The 20,277-nt window shown below is 43.4% G+C and overlaps 1 protein-coding gene across 1 annotated transcript in view; it reads right to left on the bottom strand.

Annotated features, from left to right (window-relative positions):
• Positions 1-20,277, bottom strand: part of TAFA4 (TAFA chemokine like family member 4) — a 619,417-nt gene that overhangs the window by 364,181 nt on the left and 234,959 nt on the right. Inside the window, exon 2 of the mRNA XM_086939557.1 lies at positions 3,448-3,583. Coding sequence (XP_086795683.1) covers positions 3,448-3,527 — 80 coding nt within the window. The 5' untranslated portion in view covers positions 3,528-3,583. The remainder of the gene's footprint in view (positions 1-3,447; positions 3,584-20,277) is intronic.

Below are 20,277 nucleotides of genomic sequence, written 5' to 3'. Positions count from 1 at the left end.
GTTATAAAATCTTATATAGCGTGCAGCTGCCCCAGCTAAGGGGCGTCCCGGCGCTTTAATAGACAGGAGAGTTGGCTGCCGTAGAGATGGACATACGGCTATAACATAACAAAGCAGTTAGCAAAACAGGTAGGTTTTGATGGCCCTTCTGAACGTCAGAAGGTCATTTAGGCCGTGGACCTGGGGTGGTAAAGCGTTCCATATTTTCGCTGCTAAGTAGCGGAAGGAGCGTCCTCCCATCCGCGCACGCTTTATTCGAGGGACCGCTACCAGGTGTTGGCCCTCTGAGCGTAAGGTTCGCCGAGGAATGTAAGGGGTCGGGAGGGGACACAGCATAGGAGGAGAGGCAAGTTTCAAGATTTTAAATGACAGACATAAGGTTTTAAATTTGATCCTCTTGTCCACGGGCAGCCAGTGAAGTTTGGTCAGAGTGCTGGAAACTGAATGGAAGCGAGGAAGTCCTATCAAGGCTCTGGCTGCCGCGTTTTGCACTCGTTGTAACCTCCCCACCTCCGTCTGATTGGCCCCTAAGAGTAGAGAGCTCGCATAATCCAATCGAGATAGAATGGAAGACTGCACTATGATTTGGCGGGTGGGAGAGTCAAAGAATTTTTAAATCGGCTTGAGGTTCCGAAGAATCCCAAAGCACATAGCGGCAACCTTTTTTGTGTGGTGGATGAAGTTGAGCGAGGAATCTAGCCAGACTCCAAGGTTTTTTACCTCATTTTTCGGCTCAGGAGGATTCCCGAGAATTTCTGGCCACCATTTGTCTCCCCAGGCGGAGACATCCTTACCTAGCAGTAAGACCTCAGTCTTGTTGGCGTTGAGCTGTAGGTAATTGGATGTCATCCAGTTGGTAACTGCTGTTAGGCCCGATTTAAAATTGGACGCACTCAGCAGTACCACTAGCTGAGTGTCGTCTGCGTATGAGACTATAGAAAGCTCCCACCGTTTAGCGACCTCAGCCAGTGGCTGGACGTACAGATTAAAAAGCGTCGGGCTGACCACTAAACGGGCTAACAATGATATCGATTTTTTTTTATATGACCTGGAATAGAGGAGCAGAGACAAATATAAAATCAATGATCGACGTGTAGCCCCTCCCTTTGAAAGTGGGATGAGGCAGGGGTTAGATGAGGTTCTAAGTTTGTTCAAGGCAAAAACAAGATTCTGGCAGGCCAAAAAGGGCGCAGGACGGGCCCGCCTCACCCGCTCCTGCCACAATGTAGACTGGGGCCTGTAGTCACCCTTGGCCAGGCAATGCCTCCTGCAATGAATCTCTTATTGTATTGAAGTCATCCTCTGGCTCATACAGCTAACACAATAGGTCTAACAAATGGACTATGAGACTAAGAAAAATGATCAAATCCCTGGTGGAGCATGGAAACTCCTTGTGATTGTAGTTAAGTTGTTTTAGTTCCCTTTTCTTTGCTGCATAAAGTTTGCACCCCAAAATAAGACATTTTAATAAGCTATGGGTAGCAACTGTGTCCTTAATACAGCACTTGGCATTGCCAGACTAGGAACCAAAAGCTACCGCAGCAAAAAGGTTCAAACCATCTGTTTGTGTTTCTTTTCTACCAATTCTCTAGCTGTCTCCATCTCTCTCTCCTTCTCCCCTCTATTGTGCTGTTGTAATAAACCCTGGGAGATGGAGGGAGTGCTAGCAGCTGCTGTGGACCTTCAAAAACGAGCCTCAAATAGTCCCGCCCGGCAGGGAAATGCACAATAAGGTAACTGGACAGCCTGGCTCTGGCACTTGGACAAGGACAGGAAAATCACTTCATCCACATTTACCAAATAACTTTGGCTTTCACACAACAAGAGCCACTCCATGTGTCTTTTATTTGCCACAGTGACAAACTCTGGGCGACCGAAATGTGTGGTTATGTGAGTTCCAAAGGTGCATAACACAAGCACAATTGTTCCTTCATCAAGAGAGCAACATATTCAATTGGAAATAAACAACTTCAGGCAGAAAAGTTGCCAAAGTCAACCACATTTGTTTTTTTCTCAGGAAAAGCATCACATAGGTGCCAACTTATCGTTCTGATGCTGGGTGATAGTATAGTGCCAATTGTATTGTCTTAGGTCGAATGTCTCAGAGGTGTAGATGCTATAACTCACAATCAATAAAATCCAACACCACGATAAATAGGGCCTATTCTGAGTTTTTGAGGAATATCATTTCGATTTTAGTACTTAGGGGGTCATTAGGATGGAGGATTTTCCGCATCCTCCGGGCCGGCGGAAGCCACCGCCGGCCCGGAGGATGCGGAAAATCCTCTGCGGACCCACCAGGACCCACCGCCACATTAGGATGGCTGGTGGGTCATGGTTTAGGTCCGCAGCTTTTCCGCCGCGGCTGGCTTACAACCGCGGCGGAAAAGCACTAAAATGGTGAAGGTGTCTCTTAGACACCTTCAGCCAGATTAGGATGTGCATGGAAACATGCTTTTCCGCGGCGGCTTTTCCGCCGTGGAAAAGCATGTGTAACTGCACTGCAGGGGCCCATTGCAGGCCCCCTAGGTGTAGTGGGGGGTGGGGGGTGCACATGGGGGGTACCTATGGTACCCCCCTGCATTTGCGTGCACAATGCAGCAGACACCGCGCGGTGCCTGCCGCTTTGTGCACGCAAATGCTGTGCATGCATTTTTAACATTGCTGCGGGTGCAGCTTGAAGCTCCACCCGCAGCAATGTTAAAAATAGAGGATGTGACCGCCACCCTGGCGGTCACATCCTAATCTGCACAGAGGGAACGCCGCAGCCCATGCGGACGTTCCCTCATGCTCTGGGGTCGCGGACGGACTCAAGTCCGTCCGCGATCCTAATGACCCCCTAAATGCGCCAATATCCGTCTGTTACGGTAAATATAGTAAAGTTCACCCCTGTTGAATTCGAGCAGGTCTGGCCTGCAAAAATTTAATGAAGAGTGACATTTTTAAGGCCCCCAGTAATTGTAGAGTGTGGTCAATACCAGCCAACTCAGAATTCCAACCCCCAGGGGTTTGCGCAGAGGTCGACAAACACCAACCAACTTGGAATGAGGGTCTAAGTTAACCAGGAAAAATAAAACATGGTTGCGTTGTTCTGGAAAATAGTGTGCCAGTGGAACAAACAAACAGAACATATGGGATACATATAGATATGCCTCTTATTTACTAGAGTTACAAAATGCATTCTGTAAGTTTAACCTTTAAATATACTGGTTTTCCTCAAATGCACAGACCAACATCCAGCTCTTGCACCAAATAATGCAAGGACGCTGGAGAAATCTGTTTGCTTACAGGTAGTAACATGTTTGACATGCCAAAATGAAAACTGAAAACAAAACTTTGGGCCTTGAATGCAAAATGCATTTTATCTGCCAAATGGAAATGAAAATTGTGCCTTCACAGAATTAAAATTCCTCCTCGCCCACGCCAATGATAGAAGAGATGTCTCACCTTGGGGACTTGGGAAGAATGCTTCTCCAGTCAAACACAATTATTGCAGTATGTGCCTCACAGTTACTCCAAATTCCCATTTGCAATCACAAACAACCATTTCTGCATTTCAGAAAATATCTCCCCCATCAGAGCCCTGCAAAGAAAAACAAAAGAGACAGCAATTAGAGTTTTAAATATTGATGTGCAATAGATTTTGTATTTCCAGCTCTCTGTTTTGTAGTGCTGTCTATTGCCTTATACTAAGCAAGGTAAACTATTAAAAAACAAATATAAGAAGAGACACCCATAGACGTCACAGACTTCTGGTTTTTAATGCTACCATTTGCTATCGTTTGCTGTTCATACATACAAACATTATTTTCCACACCAACATTGAAAATCACGGAATTAAAATGAATGTATTTCTTGTTGTTTGATTTAAACCAGTGTTAGGCAAAAGCTCAATCCCGAATCTTTAAGAGAGAGGGCCTATGATATTAGACAGAAAAACATGGTTTTCTTAAAAAATCATAGATGTGATCCTTTTTACCACGAAGACTAAGGGCCTCATTACTATGCCGGTCAGACTGACTGTCCGGCCTACATCTCCGCAAGCCCTTTCTGACCGCCAGGGCCCGGAAGTTTCCCCCCACCGTAGTACGATGCAACCGCTGCTACTGTGGTGGTCGCATCTACAGCGGAGCACATATCCCCAAATATGTCTAAGCAAATACATACAAAATCACAGAAAACATGTGAATTCTACACACTTGCATGACATATGTGGGGATATGCCTTGTGCACCATGTACCCCATTGCTGGAATGTGGCGGAATGTGTAGTCCAGTCAATGGGGATACATACCGCAGAGGGACTTACCTGGATTCCGACGCCCACAGGATCTGAGTCACTGAGGTTCATCTGTTAGGGGGACCTGGAGGAAGGGAATCACCATGGAGACTGCTGGAGAGAGGCAGATTTGGGTGACTATGCATCCGAAATACTTAGTTTCTGACGACTCGAGGCAGCCGGTTGGACCACCACGGTCGGGTCGTCCAAAAACCCATATCGTAATCCGGACGGCGGTAGGAGATCCCTATACTGCCCTGTAGATGCTGTTTTTCTCCGATGCCATCTCGCCGGTCAGCAAAAGGCTGTCGGAGTCGGGGGTCTTTCAGCTGTCGGTCAAAGTACACAATGCATACATCATAATCTGGAGGTCAAACCGGCCGCTTCCAACAAGACCGCGGCACCCTGCACCATAATGAGACCCTAAATTTAGAGATGGGGACAATATAAGAAATCCACCTGGTAGGCTGAGGGAAGACTGGTCAAAGCATGGAAATGTGCTGTGTTAATGCTCAGACAGCAAAGTTATCAGGGGATTCAACAGAGACCAAAAGTCTTAAAAAGGACCTACTCCTTCAGAGATTTTAAGGCGTTAAGCAACAACAAAACAGGGAGGAAAACCGCAAAATATAAAGAACATATTGGGGCGTAGGAAGTTCCCGAAGAAAAAGCTAAATATATTACCTAGATGCTAAAAGGAGATGAAAGTTTAAGAGAATACATTAAAAAAATTTTTTAAGGATAACTGGAGATACATTGTCTTTGAGGGGTTGATAATTCCTTAACCCATTTGGGTACAAGCAGGTTAATTACTTAAAGAATAACATTTTCAAAAACACCCATTATCGGAAATTTGCATTGGATGAAAAAAAAGACCTACACATTTCCTAAACAGTTTAAGTAGAAAAGATCGAAGAAGACACCAAATACAGTTTAATAAAAGCGTCCTCCAGTGGACTTCAGCATGTTTAGATTGTTCTTACCGTGCTTTAGGCGCACTGATTCTCTGTGAATATGATTAAAGTCATAGCAGCAATATATGAGTTTTCAGAACTCTTTTGCGCTGCCTCAGCAAAGCAGGTCTGTTAGAACTGGGGATCACTAGTAGGCTGAGGTAGGTACCTTAGGCCAAATAGGGACACTTGCTTCCACGTCAGGGAAAAGAAGTACACCTTCTCAGATAGCCCCCGCTCACCCCCTCAATAGGCTGGCACGAGCAGCCAGGCTTTTCTTCAAGGCAAGTGTATAAAGTATTTGCAACAACTATATGCGTATTTGTAATATTCCTCCTGGCCGGTAATTAGGCCAGCCAGCCCTTGTAGGTTCTGGCGATTTTAATGAGCAATTCTAGATGATCCACTGCAGTCCTAATGCAATGCTATGCAGTTCGTATAGCAAGAATCAGGCACTTCACAATGTAAAAATAATTCAGTTCATTACGCAACAATCAAGGAGTTCGTAATGCCAAAATAATGGAATGCGTAACACAACAATCGGGCAGTTCGTTATGCAAACTAATGCAATGCGTAATGCAACAATCCGGTTCTTCGTTATGCAAAAATAGTGCAATGCGTAATGCAACAAACAGGCAGTTGGTAATGCAGAAATAATGCAATGTGTAATGCAACAATCAGGTAGTTCGTAATGCAGAAATAATGCAATGCGTAATGCAACAATCAGGTAGTTTGTGATGCAGAAATATTGCAAAGAGAAATATACTCCAGAACTGATCGCGGTGCTTTAGAAGGTCTCTCCACCACTCGTACTGACTCGCGGTCAGCTTCTGCCAAAAGTGCAGCTCTGCACTCCGGCCCGGTACTGCCAATCCATGGCAAGTACAGTCTGCGATATGAGCTGAAGCAGAGGCTCGCGCTGCAAGAAGGGGAGAGGCCGAGAGCATCTCCCTCCGAGCCCGCACCCCGCCCAAGGCGGCGACACACGTAACCTGGGGGGTGCGACCTCCCTCTCCTCCTCCTCCCGCGACTTGGGCCTCCGATGTGATTTTGTGGATTCCGGACAGTTGGACTCGGGCCCTCCCCCGACGGGGTTGGTTCAGGGTCCCGCTGTGGCAACAGCAGGCTCCGAAGCACACGCAACCAGCTTCGCTGACACTTCCTTAAGTTCCAGGTGCACACAATCACAGGGCAGGTTGTATGATGTTTCAACGCATGCTTTTACCACGCATGCCTTTACAACGCAGGTATTACAACGCAAGTCGTTACAACCACTTGCGTTGGAGGGCGCTGGATAGTGGAATAGTTTAATTTCTTATTCCAACTCCAGTCCCCGTGGATAGTAGGGAAAGTGTTGGATAGAAAATGAAACTATTCCCTATCCAATAGCGCCCTCCAGCGAAAGTCGTTGTAATTCCTGCGTTGTAATGGTAGTGCGTGGTAAAAGTTTAGTTGTAAACGATGTTCCTTCACAAGGCAATCCTCACGAAGGTTTCAGGCTGCCCAAAGCACACGCACACAGCATCGCTGAGACTCACTTGGATTCCGTTGCACGCAATCACAGGACGACCCGCACGAAGGTCTCAGGCTGCACAGAGCACACGCACACAGCGTCACTGAGAGTCACGTGGACTCCTGGTGTCCACGATCATAAGGCAATTCTTACGAGGGTCTCAGGCTGCAAAAAGCACATGCACAACTGGAAACTTTTGTGTTCCTGAGTTTCCACAACAGGGAGCCAGCTCTCCTCGGGCCCTTGGGGATAAGTTACTTCAGGACACAGCACACAGCAAAGTCCTTTTAGCCTCTCCTTGGTTAAAGCAGCAAACTGCAGGCCAGCCACAGAACACACAGCAAGGGTCAGTCCTTTCCTTCAGTTTCTTCAGCCTGTTCTTCCTTGGCAGAGGTTCCTCTTGACTACAAATTAGTTTTGGTCCTTTTCTGTCTTGATCAGTTCCATTCCCTTCCATTTCATTCCATTGTTCAGGGGTTTCAGCTCCCATTGTTATACCCCTAAATGTCTTTGAAGTCTTTGTGTTCAGGGGGGCACTGACCTCTGTCCAAACCAGTTCTGGGTGTCTCCCTGCCAGTGACACTGTCTTCCTTCGATAATGGAGGTCTGGATCCTTAATCACTCAGCAGGAGATGGAGCCATTGTTTTATGGCGGCCGCCCAGGCCTCTTCACCTCCAGGGGCTACTCCTCCCCCTACACTCCAGATGCAGGTCAGCCTGTTGCTGTCTCACCTCCTCCCCTGGGTCAAGACATTCCCCAGATCCTATCACCTTCAGATCCAGAAAGTCAATCCACAACCAGGCAGAGACACACAGAAATGTTAGAGCACAAAAAACCACCCACTTCTAAAAGAGTGTTTTCTAAACACACAATGCATAAACCACCTTCACTAAAATATGTGTTATTGAATTGTTATTTCAGGCACACTAAACTTCACCTCTCCGTCTAAAGCCTATGGGAAGATAGGCTTGAAAACATATTACACAGCCTCCCCATTCTGTCCTATCGGCAAGATAGCCTTTCAACAGTGAAAAATGAAATGGAGAGTATTTCACTGTCAGGACATGGTACACGCCTCAGTACATGTCCTACCTTTCACATACACTGCACCCTGCCCAGGGGGTACCTTGGACCTACCATAGGGGTGTCTGATATGCATAGAAAGGGAAGAGTAAAGCCTTGCAAGTGGGTGCTCTTGTCAGGACAACATGGTAGTTTAACAAACTGCGTGCAGGCACTGCAGTGGCAGGCCTGAGTTCTCTCTTTAAGGCTACTTGTGTGGGTGGCACAATTAGTGCTGTAGGCCCACTAGTCGATTCAGAAAAGGGGGTTGGTGATGAACAGAGTGTCTGAATTAAGCAGAAGGAAATTGACACGCCCGGAGGCGCTTAAACTGGAAGGAGCGCCGAGAGCTCCGGGGGTCCACATCAGCCCAGCTGAACACCGCGCCGTGAGGGCAACGGCCTTAACCCTGCACCCTGCACCTGGGCACACACGGTCACGGGACTCTGTTTGCCGGGCCGCGCTGTCTAGCGCGGAGCCCGGGCAAAAACTACATTTCCCAGCTGCCCGCCTGCCAAAGGGAGGAAATTGACGCGCCCGGAGGCGCTTAAACTGGAAGGAGCACCTCTCGCCCCGCAAGTCGCGCGCGGGAGTGCCCGGGGCCAAGCCCGGGCAAAGGGCGGGCCCTCTGTGGCCCTCCGTGGACCGATTAGGACGGGACGGGCCACCCCCCTTGTAATTTCTGCAAAAGGAGGTATAGTGTACATACTTTAATCTAACATTTGATCGTAACATCATTACTGCCATTGTGATCATGCCCTGTAAGGGGGGAACAAGCCCAGCTGCGCAGGGGTGTCATGCGGGGCAAATGCACCAAATGCTTACCACAAGCTCCCGGCCAACTGTGCATGTTACAGACATAATCTGCCCCTGTTACTCCCCATCTAGTACACTATCTCCTCCACTAAACTCCCCAAGAATGCAGAATCTGTCGCCGTGGGGTGAGCTAAATAGACTATGTAAAACAAAATATGTCAGTGTGGACTCACCCTTCTTCGCCAAAGGCACCCGCACTACAAATACTAAAGGCAGGTTACAGGAAACCCCCTCTGTATTGAAGAAAGTCAACACACAAGCCTCTGTACTTTCATGGTTACTACCTGTCAATAGAGATAACACTGAGGACAAGGCCGAAAGGACTCAATCAAAACCTCATATACCAACCGTAACCCCCGTGATGTCCGTTCATAATCCCTCTACCACCATGGAGACTGATGTCAAACTGGACGAACCAATATCTTATTCCCAGATCTCTCTTCTGACTCAGATTGAACAACTTGTTAAAACCATCATGTCCCCACTATCAGAACAAATCAACGCTATAGGGGAAAGGCTCTTGGGTCTCGAGAACAAAATCACGGCCATCCTGAAACCTATCGATAATCCTGTAAACTCGAACCGATCCCAGCCAACCACCACTTTTCCATCAGCTAAGCTCTCTGCCATCCTTAAAAGCAAACAAGTCACTCCATTATCCCCTATAATTCCAGGTTCAACTACTTTCAAAGCTCCTTCCAAACCTGTTATATCAAGGCCCCCAGAGGCCAAGTCAGTACGCAATGCACCAAACATACACCTTCCGCCACAAGCAGCGCCATATGTGTCCGTCCTCACAGGAGTGCCACCACTTGCGCTGGGAAAAGCTGAAAGCCAGCTGGATCTAATGAACAAAGTTATATTCTGGTTGGGAAGGAATCGACCCCTACCACCGGACAAAGACGGCGGAATCCTGAGTGTGAGAAGGGTGGGCTGGTTGGGCCCTCTACCAAAAAACATTTCAGGGGACTTGGTACTGGTCAGATTCAGGAATCAGAACATCGCGCCATATTTAAGATCGTGTCCAGCCCTAGAGGGGGATGGTCCAATACAGACTTGGGACTTACATGATTTCTATCCCTGTACGCCAAATATCCCCCGATTAGGAACAACAATAGCCTACCACCACCCGCTGGGTGGGGAAGTCCAGGTACCCAGTGGTACTAGTTTCCCTGTTGCCAACAGATGTGTTTCATTGCACAATTGCTGCAACTTTTGAGCTCACTCACTTTAAAGGACAAACTCGTGTATCTTTATTCAAGATAGGGATAAACCCCTTGAAAAATATGTCTCACCGCCGATTCCTGAGGCTGGTGCTATGTCTTTTTTGAATGTGAAGTTATGTTTTTGTTGAATGTATATATTTATTTTTAATTACTGTTATTTTTTGTATGCTTTCATGATTTTAAGAAACAAAATCGAATAAAGCTTCTATTCATTCAAGCAGACCACTCTTACCCAGTCCAAAGATCAGGGCTTGATCCATCACCGTTATTTATCTCACTGCACCATCCCAGTTCAGAACCTGGCTATATGCAAATAAGTCTGTCCCTGGCCCAGTGCATCATGGGAACAGGGCAGACTAAACTACCAAGCCAATTCTTCACCAGAAAGGAGACAAGCTACCGGGGACCGGTTTCTGGCATTTCAGCCGTCTTCGGCCCGGCTTGCTTGAATCCTGATGGTGCAGTGAGAATGGGACTCATGTCTGAGTATACCCTGCCACACCTATAGTGGCCAAAATCGATTCAGAAAAGGGGGTGGTGATGAACAGAGTGTCTGAATTAAGCAGACCACTCTTACCCAGTCCAAAGATCAGGGCTTGATCCATCACCGTTATTTATCTCACTGCACCATCCCAGTTCAGAACCTGGCTATATGCAAATCAGTCTGTCCCTGGCCCAGTGCATCATGGGAACAGGGCAGACTAAACTACCAAGCCAATTCTTCACCAGAAAGGAGACAAGCTACCGGGGACCGGTTTCTGGCATTTCAGCCGTCTTCGGCCCGGCTTGCTTGAATCCTGATGGTGCAGTGAGAAAGGGACTCATGTCTGAGTATACCCTGCCACACCTATAGTGGCCAAAATCGATTCAGAAAAGGGGGTGGTGATGAACAGAGTGTCTGAATTAAGCAGACCACTCTTACCCAGTCCAAAGATCAGGGCTTGATCCATCACCGTTATTTATCTCACTGCACCATCCCAGTTCAGAACCTGGCTATATGCAAATCAGTCTGTCCCTGGCCCAGTGCATCATGGGAACAGGGCAGACTAAACTACCAAGCCAATTCTTCACCAGAAAGGAGACAAGCTACCGGGGACCGGTTTCTGGCATTTCAGCCGTCTTCGGCCCGGCTTGCTTGAATCCTGATGGTGCATTGAGAAAGGGACTCATGTCTGAGTATACCCTGCCACACCTATAGTGGCCAAAATCGATTCAGAAAAGGGGGTGGTGATGAACAGAGTGTCTGAATTAAGCAGACCACTCTTACCCAGTCCAAAGATCAGGGCTTGATCCATCACCGTTATTTATCTCACTGCACCATCCCAGTTCAGAACCTGGCTATATGCAAATCAGTCTGTCCCTGGCCCAGTGCATCATGGGAACAGGGCAGACTAAACTACCTAGCCAATTCTTCACCAGAAAGGAGACAAGCTACCGGGGACCGGTTTCTGGCATTTCAGCCGTCTTCGGCCCGGCTTGCTTGAATCCTGATGGTGCAGTGAGAAAGGGACTCATGTCTGAGTATACCCTGCCACACCTATAGTGGCCCACTAGTAGCATTTGCATTGCCAGCCCTGGCACACATAGTGCACTTTACTAGGGACTTTACTAGTAAGGCAAACATACCAATCGTAAACAACCAATTACCATTACACTTTACATAAGGAGCACTTGCACTTTGACACTGATCAGCAGTGGCAAAGGGCCCAATGCATCAAAACTAGAGGAGGTAGAGGCAAAAAGTCAGGGGTAATCAAGCCAAGAAAGGGCACGTCTAACATTAACCATTTGGGTGTTGCTTTGACCACATCGTATACATTCAGGAGGTCAGCTGTTACAAACTAGCTTCAGGAGTCGGGATGGCCAGGCACAATATTCTTTGCTTCAAGGGGTTCTGGCCTTGCAGGATTCTGACTTTTCTGTTTCCAGAACATTATAGCAAACAGGAGGACAGACAGAGCTTCAGGTGCTATATTTGTAAATTACTAGTAGCAGGACACTCAACCTAAGATTCTACTGGGTCCGAGAGTCAGTCCAGGGCCTGGCTGGTCTAACACACATTTTAAGTATTCTGTCCAGCAAGGGCACATATTGGGAAGTAAAGCCCTCTTTTTAGCAATGAAACCAGAGATCTTTCTCTTTCAAGACTCCTACAAAGGCGAGGTGACCCAGCATGACAGTGAATGTGGAAAAACTATAAGCCTATTCCATGTAAATAGTAATCTGAATGTAAACCAACCATGGCATGATGAATAAGTGAACACAGCAGATCTTTTCTGAGTCCGAATATTTGCATTTTATCATTCGATTCTTTCTCGAACACTGGGCCTGTAGTTCGTGTATTCTGGTTATTAATCTGGCAAAAAAGTAGAGAAATATTTGGTCTTTTAAAAACTGTTGGAATACGCAAAATGAAATCTGGAAATGCTGGAAATTGGTGCATTCCTTTAAATGTACTCGTCTGATTCTATACATTTTCAGCTGTCCTATAACTCACAAAGCTCTCTGGTATAATACATGGAAATCTCTACAAATTATACTTCTCCATGTAAATTGCCTGCTAGCTGACAAATTCCAGAAAAATGAATCACGAAAAAGTTTACAGGCATATATTACTTTTTCTTTTCCATCTATAAAAAAAAATCGTCGAGAAATCTTTTCCCCTTCACTGTAAGAAAATTGTGGGGAAGAGTGTTTCCCTCGTGATGCTGATGGGGCTGGTAGCTGATCTATCACCAAGTAAGTCATGTGGGATTAATGCAATAAAAACGTCTGCCATGGAACCCACTGTGCAAAGTCAAAGGCTGTTTGCAGGAGGTTGTGGAAGCATGTTGGTGGGTGCGGAACATTACCACAGGATACAGTTGCAAGTGGAATTGATACTGGGTGTGGCCAAAGGGCTTAGTCTACATCCAGATTATTCTGTGTAAGGCCAAGGACCCTGCACAGTGAGTAATGGGAGAAGAGGGTGGATAACGGGTGCAGTCAAAGGCCACGTGCTGCACACAGCCAATGGCTATGTACAACAGAGCATTGTTTTAAACAGAGACCAATGTACATTATTACAAAACACAGGGGCAGATTTATGATAACTGGCGCATCCCCAGGGTTGCTGGAGTTGCGACGCAGCTCCAGCAAGGCTCGGGGGTGCCACATCTTTACAATGCTGCATCAGGACCTACGCCTGCTTCAAGCAGGCGCAGGGTTTTGACGCAGCATTGGCCTGAAAGTGACTGAGTGAAATCTTATAGATTTCACTCAGCCACTTTTGCGAGGCGCAGCTGCCCCGGAACGCCCACCCTTCGCCAGAACGCCCACAAGTGGCGCAGAGCTTTACAATGTGACGCATCTGCCTAGATGCGTCACATTGTATATGGGTCGTAGGGATGCGCCACGTTTACGCCGCAGTTGCGTGACGCAAACGTGGCGCATTCCCAACATAAATCTGCCCCCTAAAGTTTTAAGTTAAGGGTAGCTTTGGTCCTTTTCACAGAAGAGAAATTACATTTGTTATAAATATTTGCTCACAAATATTAACTAAATCTTCCTGAGCTCTCATTGTTTCAATGTTTAGAGCCTTCCTTGTAATAAAGCTGACCTCATAGAAGGTGATACTGTATGGGAGTCATTTTAAAACAAACAACAAACTTAAGTGATAGTCAACCTAATGTCCATGTAACGAAAATCGAATTATATATGGCCAGAGTCAAGAAAAAAATCAAATTGTATGGACTTAGATTTACATCTTCAGCTGAACATACTTTCTACATTAAATAAATTGGGACGTAAGCTGCAGGTTTACCTCACTGGTTTGACCACTCCTGATTAAATTTTGGCCTGGCAGAACCTCCTCAGTATACCTCAGCAAGGTCTACAAGCAGCAAATATACATATAGGAATTAATCTTCATCTGCGCAGATGCACTCTCACAGGGGGGGGGGAGGGGGGCAGAGTCAGCCGGGGTGCAAAAACTCATATAATGGAAAGAATAAATCTATAAATCTTTACATCATTCTGTTTTCATATGAGAGTATTTCTCTGGGAAATGCAAGGCCCTCACTTGCATATAGTTGCATGCTTTATTAACGGGCTTCTGACACCCGGAGCTCTATAAGTGTCCAGTTTGGCACAACCACTTTGTGTGGGAGTGAGGGTTTTTTATTTTTCCTTTTTAGTAGGCCAGAGAAGTAGTGTGGCTCACTGGTTAGAGGCGGCAGACCCGAGAGCAGAGGACGGCCCGGGACCAGGGTTCGATTCCCGGCGCGGCAGGTTTCTGGACCAGGGTCAGCGGACTCGATAATTCTCTCGCCTCGGTGCCCACTCTGATCAGCGATCACACTCGGCAACTCTGGGCATTAGTTTGCCTCATCTTCACTAACGGCCCCACCAGACCGCCGGGGATGCCTGGTCTCACCCTGGAGATACCCATTAAGGGACCATCTCTCAGGGAAGCCAGGAAGGGTTTCGCAGCGGTCGAAGCGCCTTGGGACCCTACGGGTAAGTAGTGCGCTATATAAATGCCAATACATTTACATTTACATTTACATTTACATTTACATTTACAGAGAAGGAAAATTAGGGCTAGCCATAAAGTGTTTCAATTACAAGAAGCCCTGGCTAGATGAAAAACGACAGTGTTTTCGACGGACTGGGGTTCTTATCACCCAGCCATCTATCCTAAACTCTTAGCATGTTTTAACTGATCTTTATATTCCCTTTAGGTCAGTGGCCTTCATCAGGACGTTAGAGGTATCTGAATGTTTGTGTATAATGTCTTTAAAGAGTATCAAAATATACAACATGAAAGCATTGTTAATAGATGCAACCTTACGCAAAGAGTTGAGGTATTTAGTACTAACCCTGGGCATCAGGGGAGCATGACCTTGTAGTTATACATTTGTCAATGGGACGATGCCACATCATATGCCCTGCATTCCATCCCCTGATTGGTATGCAGACATAATATCGATGTTTAAATATCGATATACCATTATATCGATGTTTAAATATCGATATGACAGAATATCGACCATCAAGAATATCGTCGACCAGAATATCGAAATGCAGGTAAGAAATATTGAATTAATTAATATCGATATGAATAATAATGTTGGTCAAAATATGGTTGTTAATAATATCGATTTTTTTAGTGTTTTGTATGTTAGTATATGTGTTAAAAATATAGCTTATTTTTCTAATGTATGCTTGTATTTTTTACAAGTAATTAATTTTATGTTAATTAATTTTTGCGTATTTTAGTTCTGTAGCGGGTTGTGGGTTTATAAGGAAATAGGGTGGGAAGTAATTGAATTATAATATGTTCATAATAATTTTTTAGAAGTTTTTTTTTTTTACGTAAATATTGCGTTTTAGTTCCGTAGCGGGTTGTGGGTTTATAGGGGAATAGGGTTCGAAGTAAATTAATTTTAATTATTAATTAATAATTTTATTAATTAATATGTTTGTATTTAATAATTGATATTGTTAATTGTGTTAATTAATGTGTTAATAATTAATTATTAAGTGGTTATTAGTAATTAATAATTAATTGGTAAATATGTTAATTGTGTAATTTTTAAGGAGCGGGTTGTGGTTTTATAGGGGAGTAAGGTGGGAAGTCACTTAATTATAAATAACTATTTATTGTACTTATTATAATTTTTGTATTTAATAATTGATATTCGTAATTGTATTAATTTACTTGTTATTAATTACTTATTATTGGATATTAATTATTATTTAATAATTATTAAACATGTTAATTGTGTAATTTTTTTATAAGTTTGTTGTGGGTTGATAGGGGAGTAGTTTGGAAGTAATTTAATTTTAATAAAACGTATTATTTTTTATTTACAATATTTATTTAAAGTAATTTTATAGTGTTAATTGTGTGAACTCATTTATTTTTAATTGTTTTTAATTTGCTTGTTAATTGGTCTTATTTAATTAATTAATAGTTAAATAATTATGTTAATTGTGTAATATTTTACAATATTGGTGGTGAAGTTCATAGGAGAATATATTGGGAGGTAAATATTTTTTGAAAAATTAATTGTTTGTTAATTAATGTTAATTATTTTGCAGGAGACGGAATACTAAATTATTCCCCTCCGCTATCCAACACTTTCCCTACTGTTACACTTGGTGGAGTGGGAATAGTAAATTATTCCCACCCGCTACCCAATACTTTCCCTACTGTTGCACTAGCTTGAGTGGAAATAGTAATTTATACCCACCCGCTATCCAACACTTTCCTTACTGTTGCATACACTGGAGTTGGAATAGCAATTTTTATATACCCGCTATCCAACACTTTCCCTACTGTTGTACTCTCTGGTGTGGGAATAGTAATTTTACCCACCCACTATCCAACACTTACCCTACTGTTGCACTGACTGGAGTGGGAATAGTAATTTTTACCCACCTGCTATACAACACTTTCCCTACTGTTGCATTAGTTGGAGTGGAAATAGTAATTTTTACCCACCTGCTATCCAACACTTTCCCTACTGTTGCACTCGGGTGGAGTGGGAATAGTAATTTTTACCAACCCGCTATCCAACACTTTCCCTACTGGTGCACTTTCTGTAGTGGGAATAGTAATTTTATCTCCTACGCTATCCAACATTTCCTTACTTTTATATTTAATGCAGCGTAAAATATGTTTTTAGAAAAAAATATTGATTTTAATATTTTAATTTATTCTATATATTTTTCATTTTTATATTTATATTACAGGTTTATGTATACATATATATGTATTTATAACTTTTCTTATGTTTCTAACATTTTATAATTAAATAAAATATTTATTTATTAATATTATTAAGTTTATATGTTAAAACAAATATTTGTTTAATTTCTTTCATGTTACATTTATCATTTAGCAGTTTTTAACATTTTAAAACAATTCCAACTATGTTTTAATAAATTTTATTTATTATTTAATCATTTTGATATTATTTTTTGAAGAAATTTAAAAAAACGATATTTTAAACAGCGATATTTGAAACAACAATATTTTCGTTTCGATATTTATGTATTTACCATTGTAGAGATAGGCTGTCGATATTCTGTCCATCGATATTTTAGACTCGATATTCCTGTAGCTCGATATTCTTAACGTCGATATTCTGTCAGTGATCCCCCTGATTACCTGAGTGAAGACTAATTACTTCAATTCTTGGAAAATATGTAGTGGCAAGCATGTATACGAGATACGAGAACCCCTCATGCAGTTTTCCACGTTCTTATTGTCTTTGTCATACTCCTCATTATGCTGCATGTTTTAACGATGTATACATATTGTAAGTGTTAATATCCATTAGGAACACTGTACACAGACAGCTAGAAACCTCTTATGTACTAATGAAGGACGCTGACCCATAGGACATATAAAGGTTGGCCTAAACATGATGACTGTTTAGAACAGATAACAACACTAGTCTGTTGACAAAACTGTAGTTTGAAATCCAGCCAGTGCATCCTGTGATAAAGCACTTTATGGATAGCCCCAGACTGTTTTAAAGTTTCCTTTTCTGGCCTACTGCAAAGAAAAAACGGAAAAAACTCTGGCTTTCACGCTAAGTGGTTGAACCCATCGAGACACATGTAAAACACTGGGTGTGGGAAGCCATAGGATGAAGCATGCCACTTTCTGAGAGCCTTGCATTTTCCAGAAAAATAAGCCTTCATATTAAAACATAATGATGAAAAAAACGAATGGCCCTGTTCTTTCCATTTTGTGATTGAAGTATACCTAGAGAGCATGAACATATATGTCGTTAGTACCTCTGTCCCTATGTGTTGAATGAAGGATGCAGAAACCACACAACTTCTTCAACACATTTTTGGCATCTAATATGGCCATCAGAAGCAAATTTGATATTATGTTATGGTGAAATGTGAAGCCTAGGAAAAAAAATAATATGAATATACTTTTGTCTATGAGTAAATGAGACATCTTCAACTAGAGTTCAACAATACTGCCAGCTCTTAACAGAGATTTGTTTGTCCAATATCCACCCCTCACCTGCGCTGGCTACAAAGGGCATCCCAGCATGAGACCTAATGGCTTCTGCATAAAGAAAGCACAGTTTTACCCACTTCAGTTTGTTGATCTATTTTGGTAAGAATGTGTTTCTCAGCAGGCCATGTCAGGAATATTTGCCAGTTTTATTTGTCAGCAACCCACAGTCAATAATATAAAAAGATAAGAAGTTAGTTGTTAACATCACAAGATTTATACTCGCTCAGGGTAATAAAGTAACCCTCTCAGATGAAATCGCTAACAACATTAAAATTAAGACATTGGCATTCCCTCCTAATTGCAGTTGGAAAGCAGTATTTTCTTTCAACGGCATTAAGAAGGAGAAAGAAAATTGAAACCTGTCTCTCTCGTAAATTCCCACTACACATAGCAGATAGAACCAAAGGGGTCAATATTGTCTTTACCTTTGTGTAGTTGACAGAGAGAGAGGTTCCATCAGTCTATGCTTGGTAACTAGCCGCAGCCTGTGCAGGTGAGAGCGGTTGGATGGTGGGGCCAGGTTGGGGGAGGGGTATTTCAACAGACGACGACGAGGTAAATTCAAATATTAATTTAATTTTCCCTCCCAATGTGTTGTGCCATGAAACCAAAACTTTGCAAATTGTGCCTGCACAACTAAGTAGTTCACATTGTCCCTCATTATGAATGGCTAGGGAAAAAGGTTATATTTTTCCCATCCCTGAGTTATAATACTGGGGTACTGGTAACTCTTGGGTGGGGAAAACCTCGCCCATTATGAGTTGAACCCTAAGGGTCCATTAAGAAATGAAGAATTACCAGGGGAAGCAGAAATTCTGAATCTGATTCCCCTGATAATTCTTCATTTTGGGCCTGACTTTCACCAGGAGATTTCGGCTGCTTTTTCCTGTATCAAGGGCAGGCAAGCAAAAAAGAGAAGTAGCAAAAAGTATGTATTTGCTTATAACTTTGGTGCTGTGTCATTAAGCTGCACAAAATTTAGCAGAAGTACAAGCTTGAAGGGATTTATTAATTAGTAAGTCACGTTTTATGCCAATCCATCAAGGGGGGTGGGGGGGAGGGGAGAACACAATGTTGATGTGCTTATAACATTATGTCCTGTTTGAAGAATCTGTATAAAATGTTGCAGGCAAGCAACACCCAGGGCACAAACTTCAGGTTTTGTGCAGATCCAATGAGAAAGCAAAGTTAGAAGGAGTTGAAACATTTTTTATTTACTAATAAGTGTGGCATTGTTTGATGGAGCTGCATTAAATTTGTAAGAGACGTATCATATTTACCCTAACTAGTATTTTCAAATTCACGCAGTTCCATTAAAAGGGGCCATTTAAAAAAGGGGGAGTGTTAATTTTTGAAGAACATTGGCACTGTGTGACAAATTTGTGAAAGATTTGGCAAATGCTGGGAAGGATTGGTTTTCTATTGCTTAGTTGACATTTGCTTATACCTTTGGTGCTGTTTGAAGAATCTGCATTAAATAAGCTAGGCAGTTAGCAAGTTACAATCAGGGGAGATATTTAAGGTCTAGTTGAATGGGCAAAGGTAGAGGGTGATCAAAACATTTTTGTTTTATAAAAAAACTCTGCACTGTGTAACAAATAGGCAAAGCATTTAGACAAGATTAGAAGGACTTGTTTTCTGCTGGTATGTCACATTTTGTACCAATCCACCGGGGGCCATGAGGGGTAAAGTAAAATGGAGAAATAGAATTTATTTACTTGTAACTTTAGCACTGTTTGATAAATCTGCGTCATATGAGGCAGGCAGTTAGCAAGGTACACCTAGTGCAGGTATTTAAAGTGAAAAGCCTTTTTTATTTACTATTACCTTTGGCACCTTTTTATGCTTCTGCATGAAATTTGGCATAAACTCAGCAGGTTTAGCCTTCTCTTCCTTTTCTCAATTTAATGCACGTCCATCAAACTGGGAGTGATTCAAAAGGGTTAAAGAAGAGTTTGTTTACTCATAAATTTGTCTTTGTTGGAAAAATCTGCACAAACATTGGCAGACATTTAGCAGGATTAGCTTTCAGTCAGTTAAGTCAAGTTTAGAGCAGATCTGTCAGAGGAAGTAAGTCCCAGGGACTGTGCGCCAAAGAAACTGAAATGTGAATGGGTCACTGGCACTGTATCTCACTTTCTGAGTCTAGGGCAGGCAACACAAACATCCAGTGCGGGTGTTAGAGTTGATCAAAAGACCCCACCACATCAGCATCCAAGGAGAAGTGCTCAGATGGCTCACCTCCTTCCTCACTGGCAGAACAAATAGGACAAATGGCTACCTCTGCACACTAGGTGCACTGTGAAAGAGGCCCTCATCATCAGCCGACTGGACTATGGCAACGCTCTTAACGTCAGAATCGCTGCATACCTGCTACAGACTTCAGACCATTCAGAACGC

Source organism: Lissotriton vulgaris, chromosome 9, assembly GCF_964263255.1.
Source record: "Lissotriton vulgaris chromosome 9, aLisVul1.2, whole genome shotgun sequence".
Taxonomy (NCBI): domain Eukaryota; kingdom Metazoa; phylum Chordata; class Amphibia; order Caudata; family Salamandridae; genus Lissotriton; species Lissotriton vulgaris.
The sequence above is the reverse complement of the archived record's forward strand: the minus strand, read 5'-3'. Positions and strand labels throughout refer to the sequence as shown.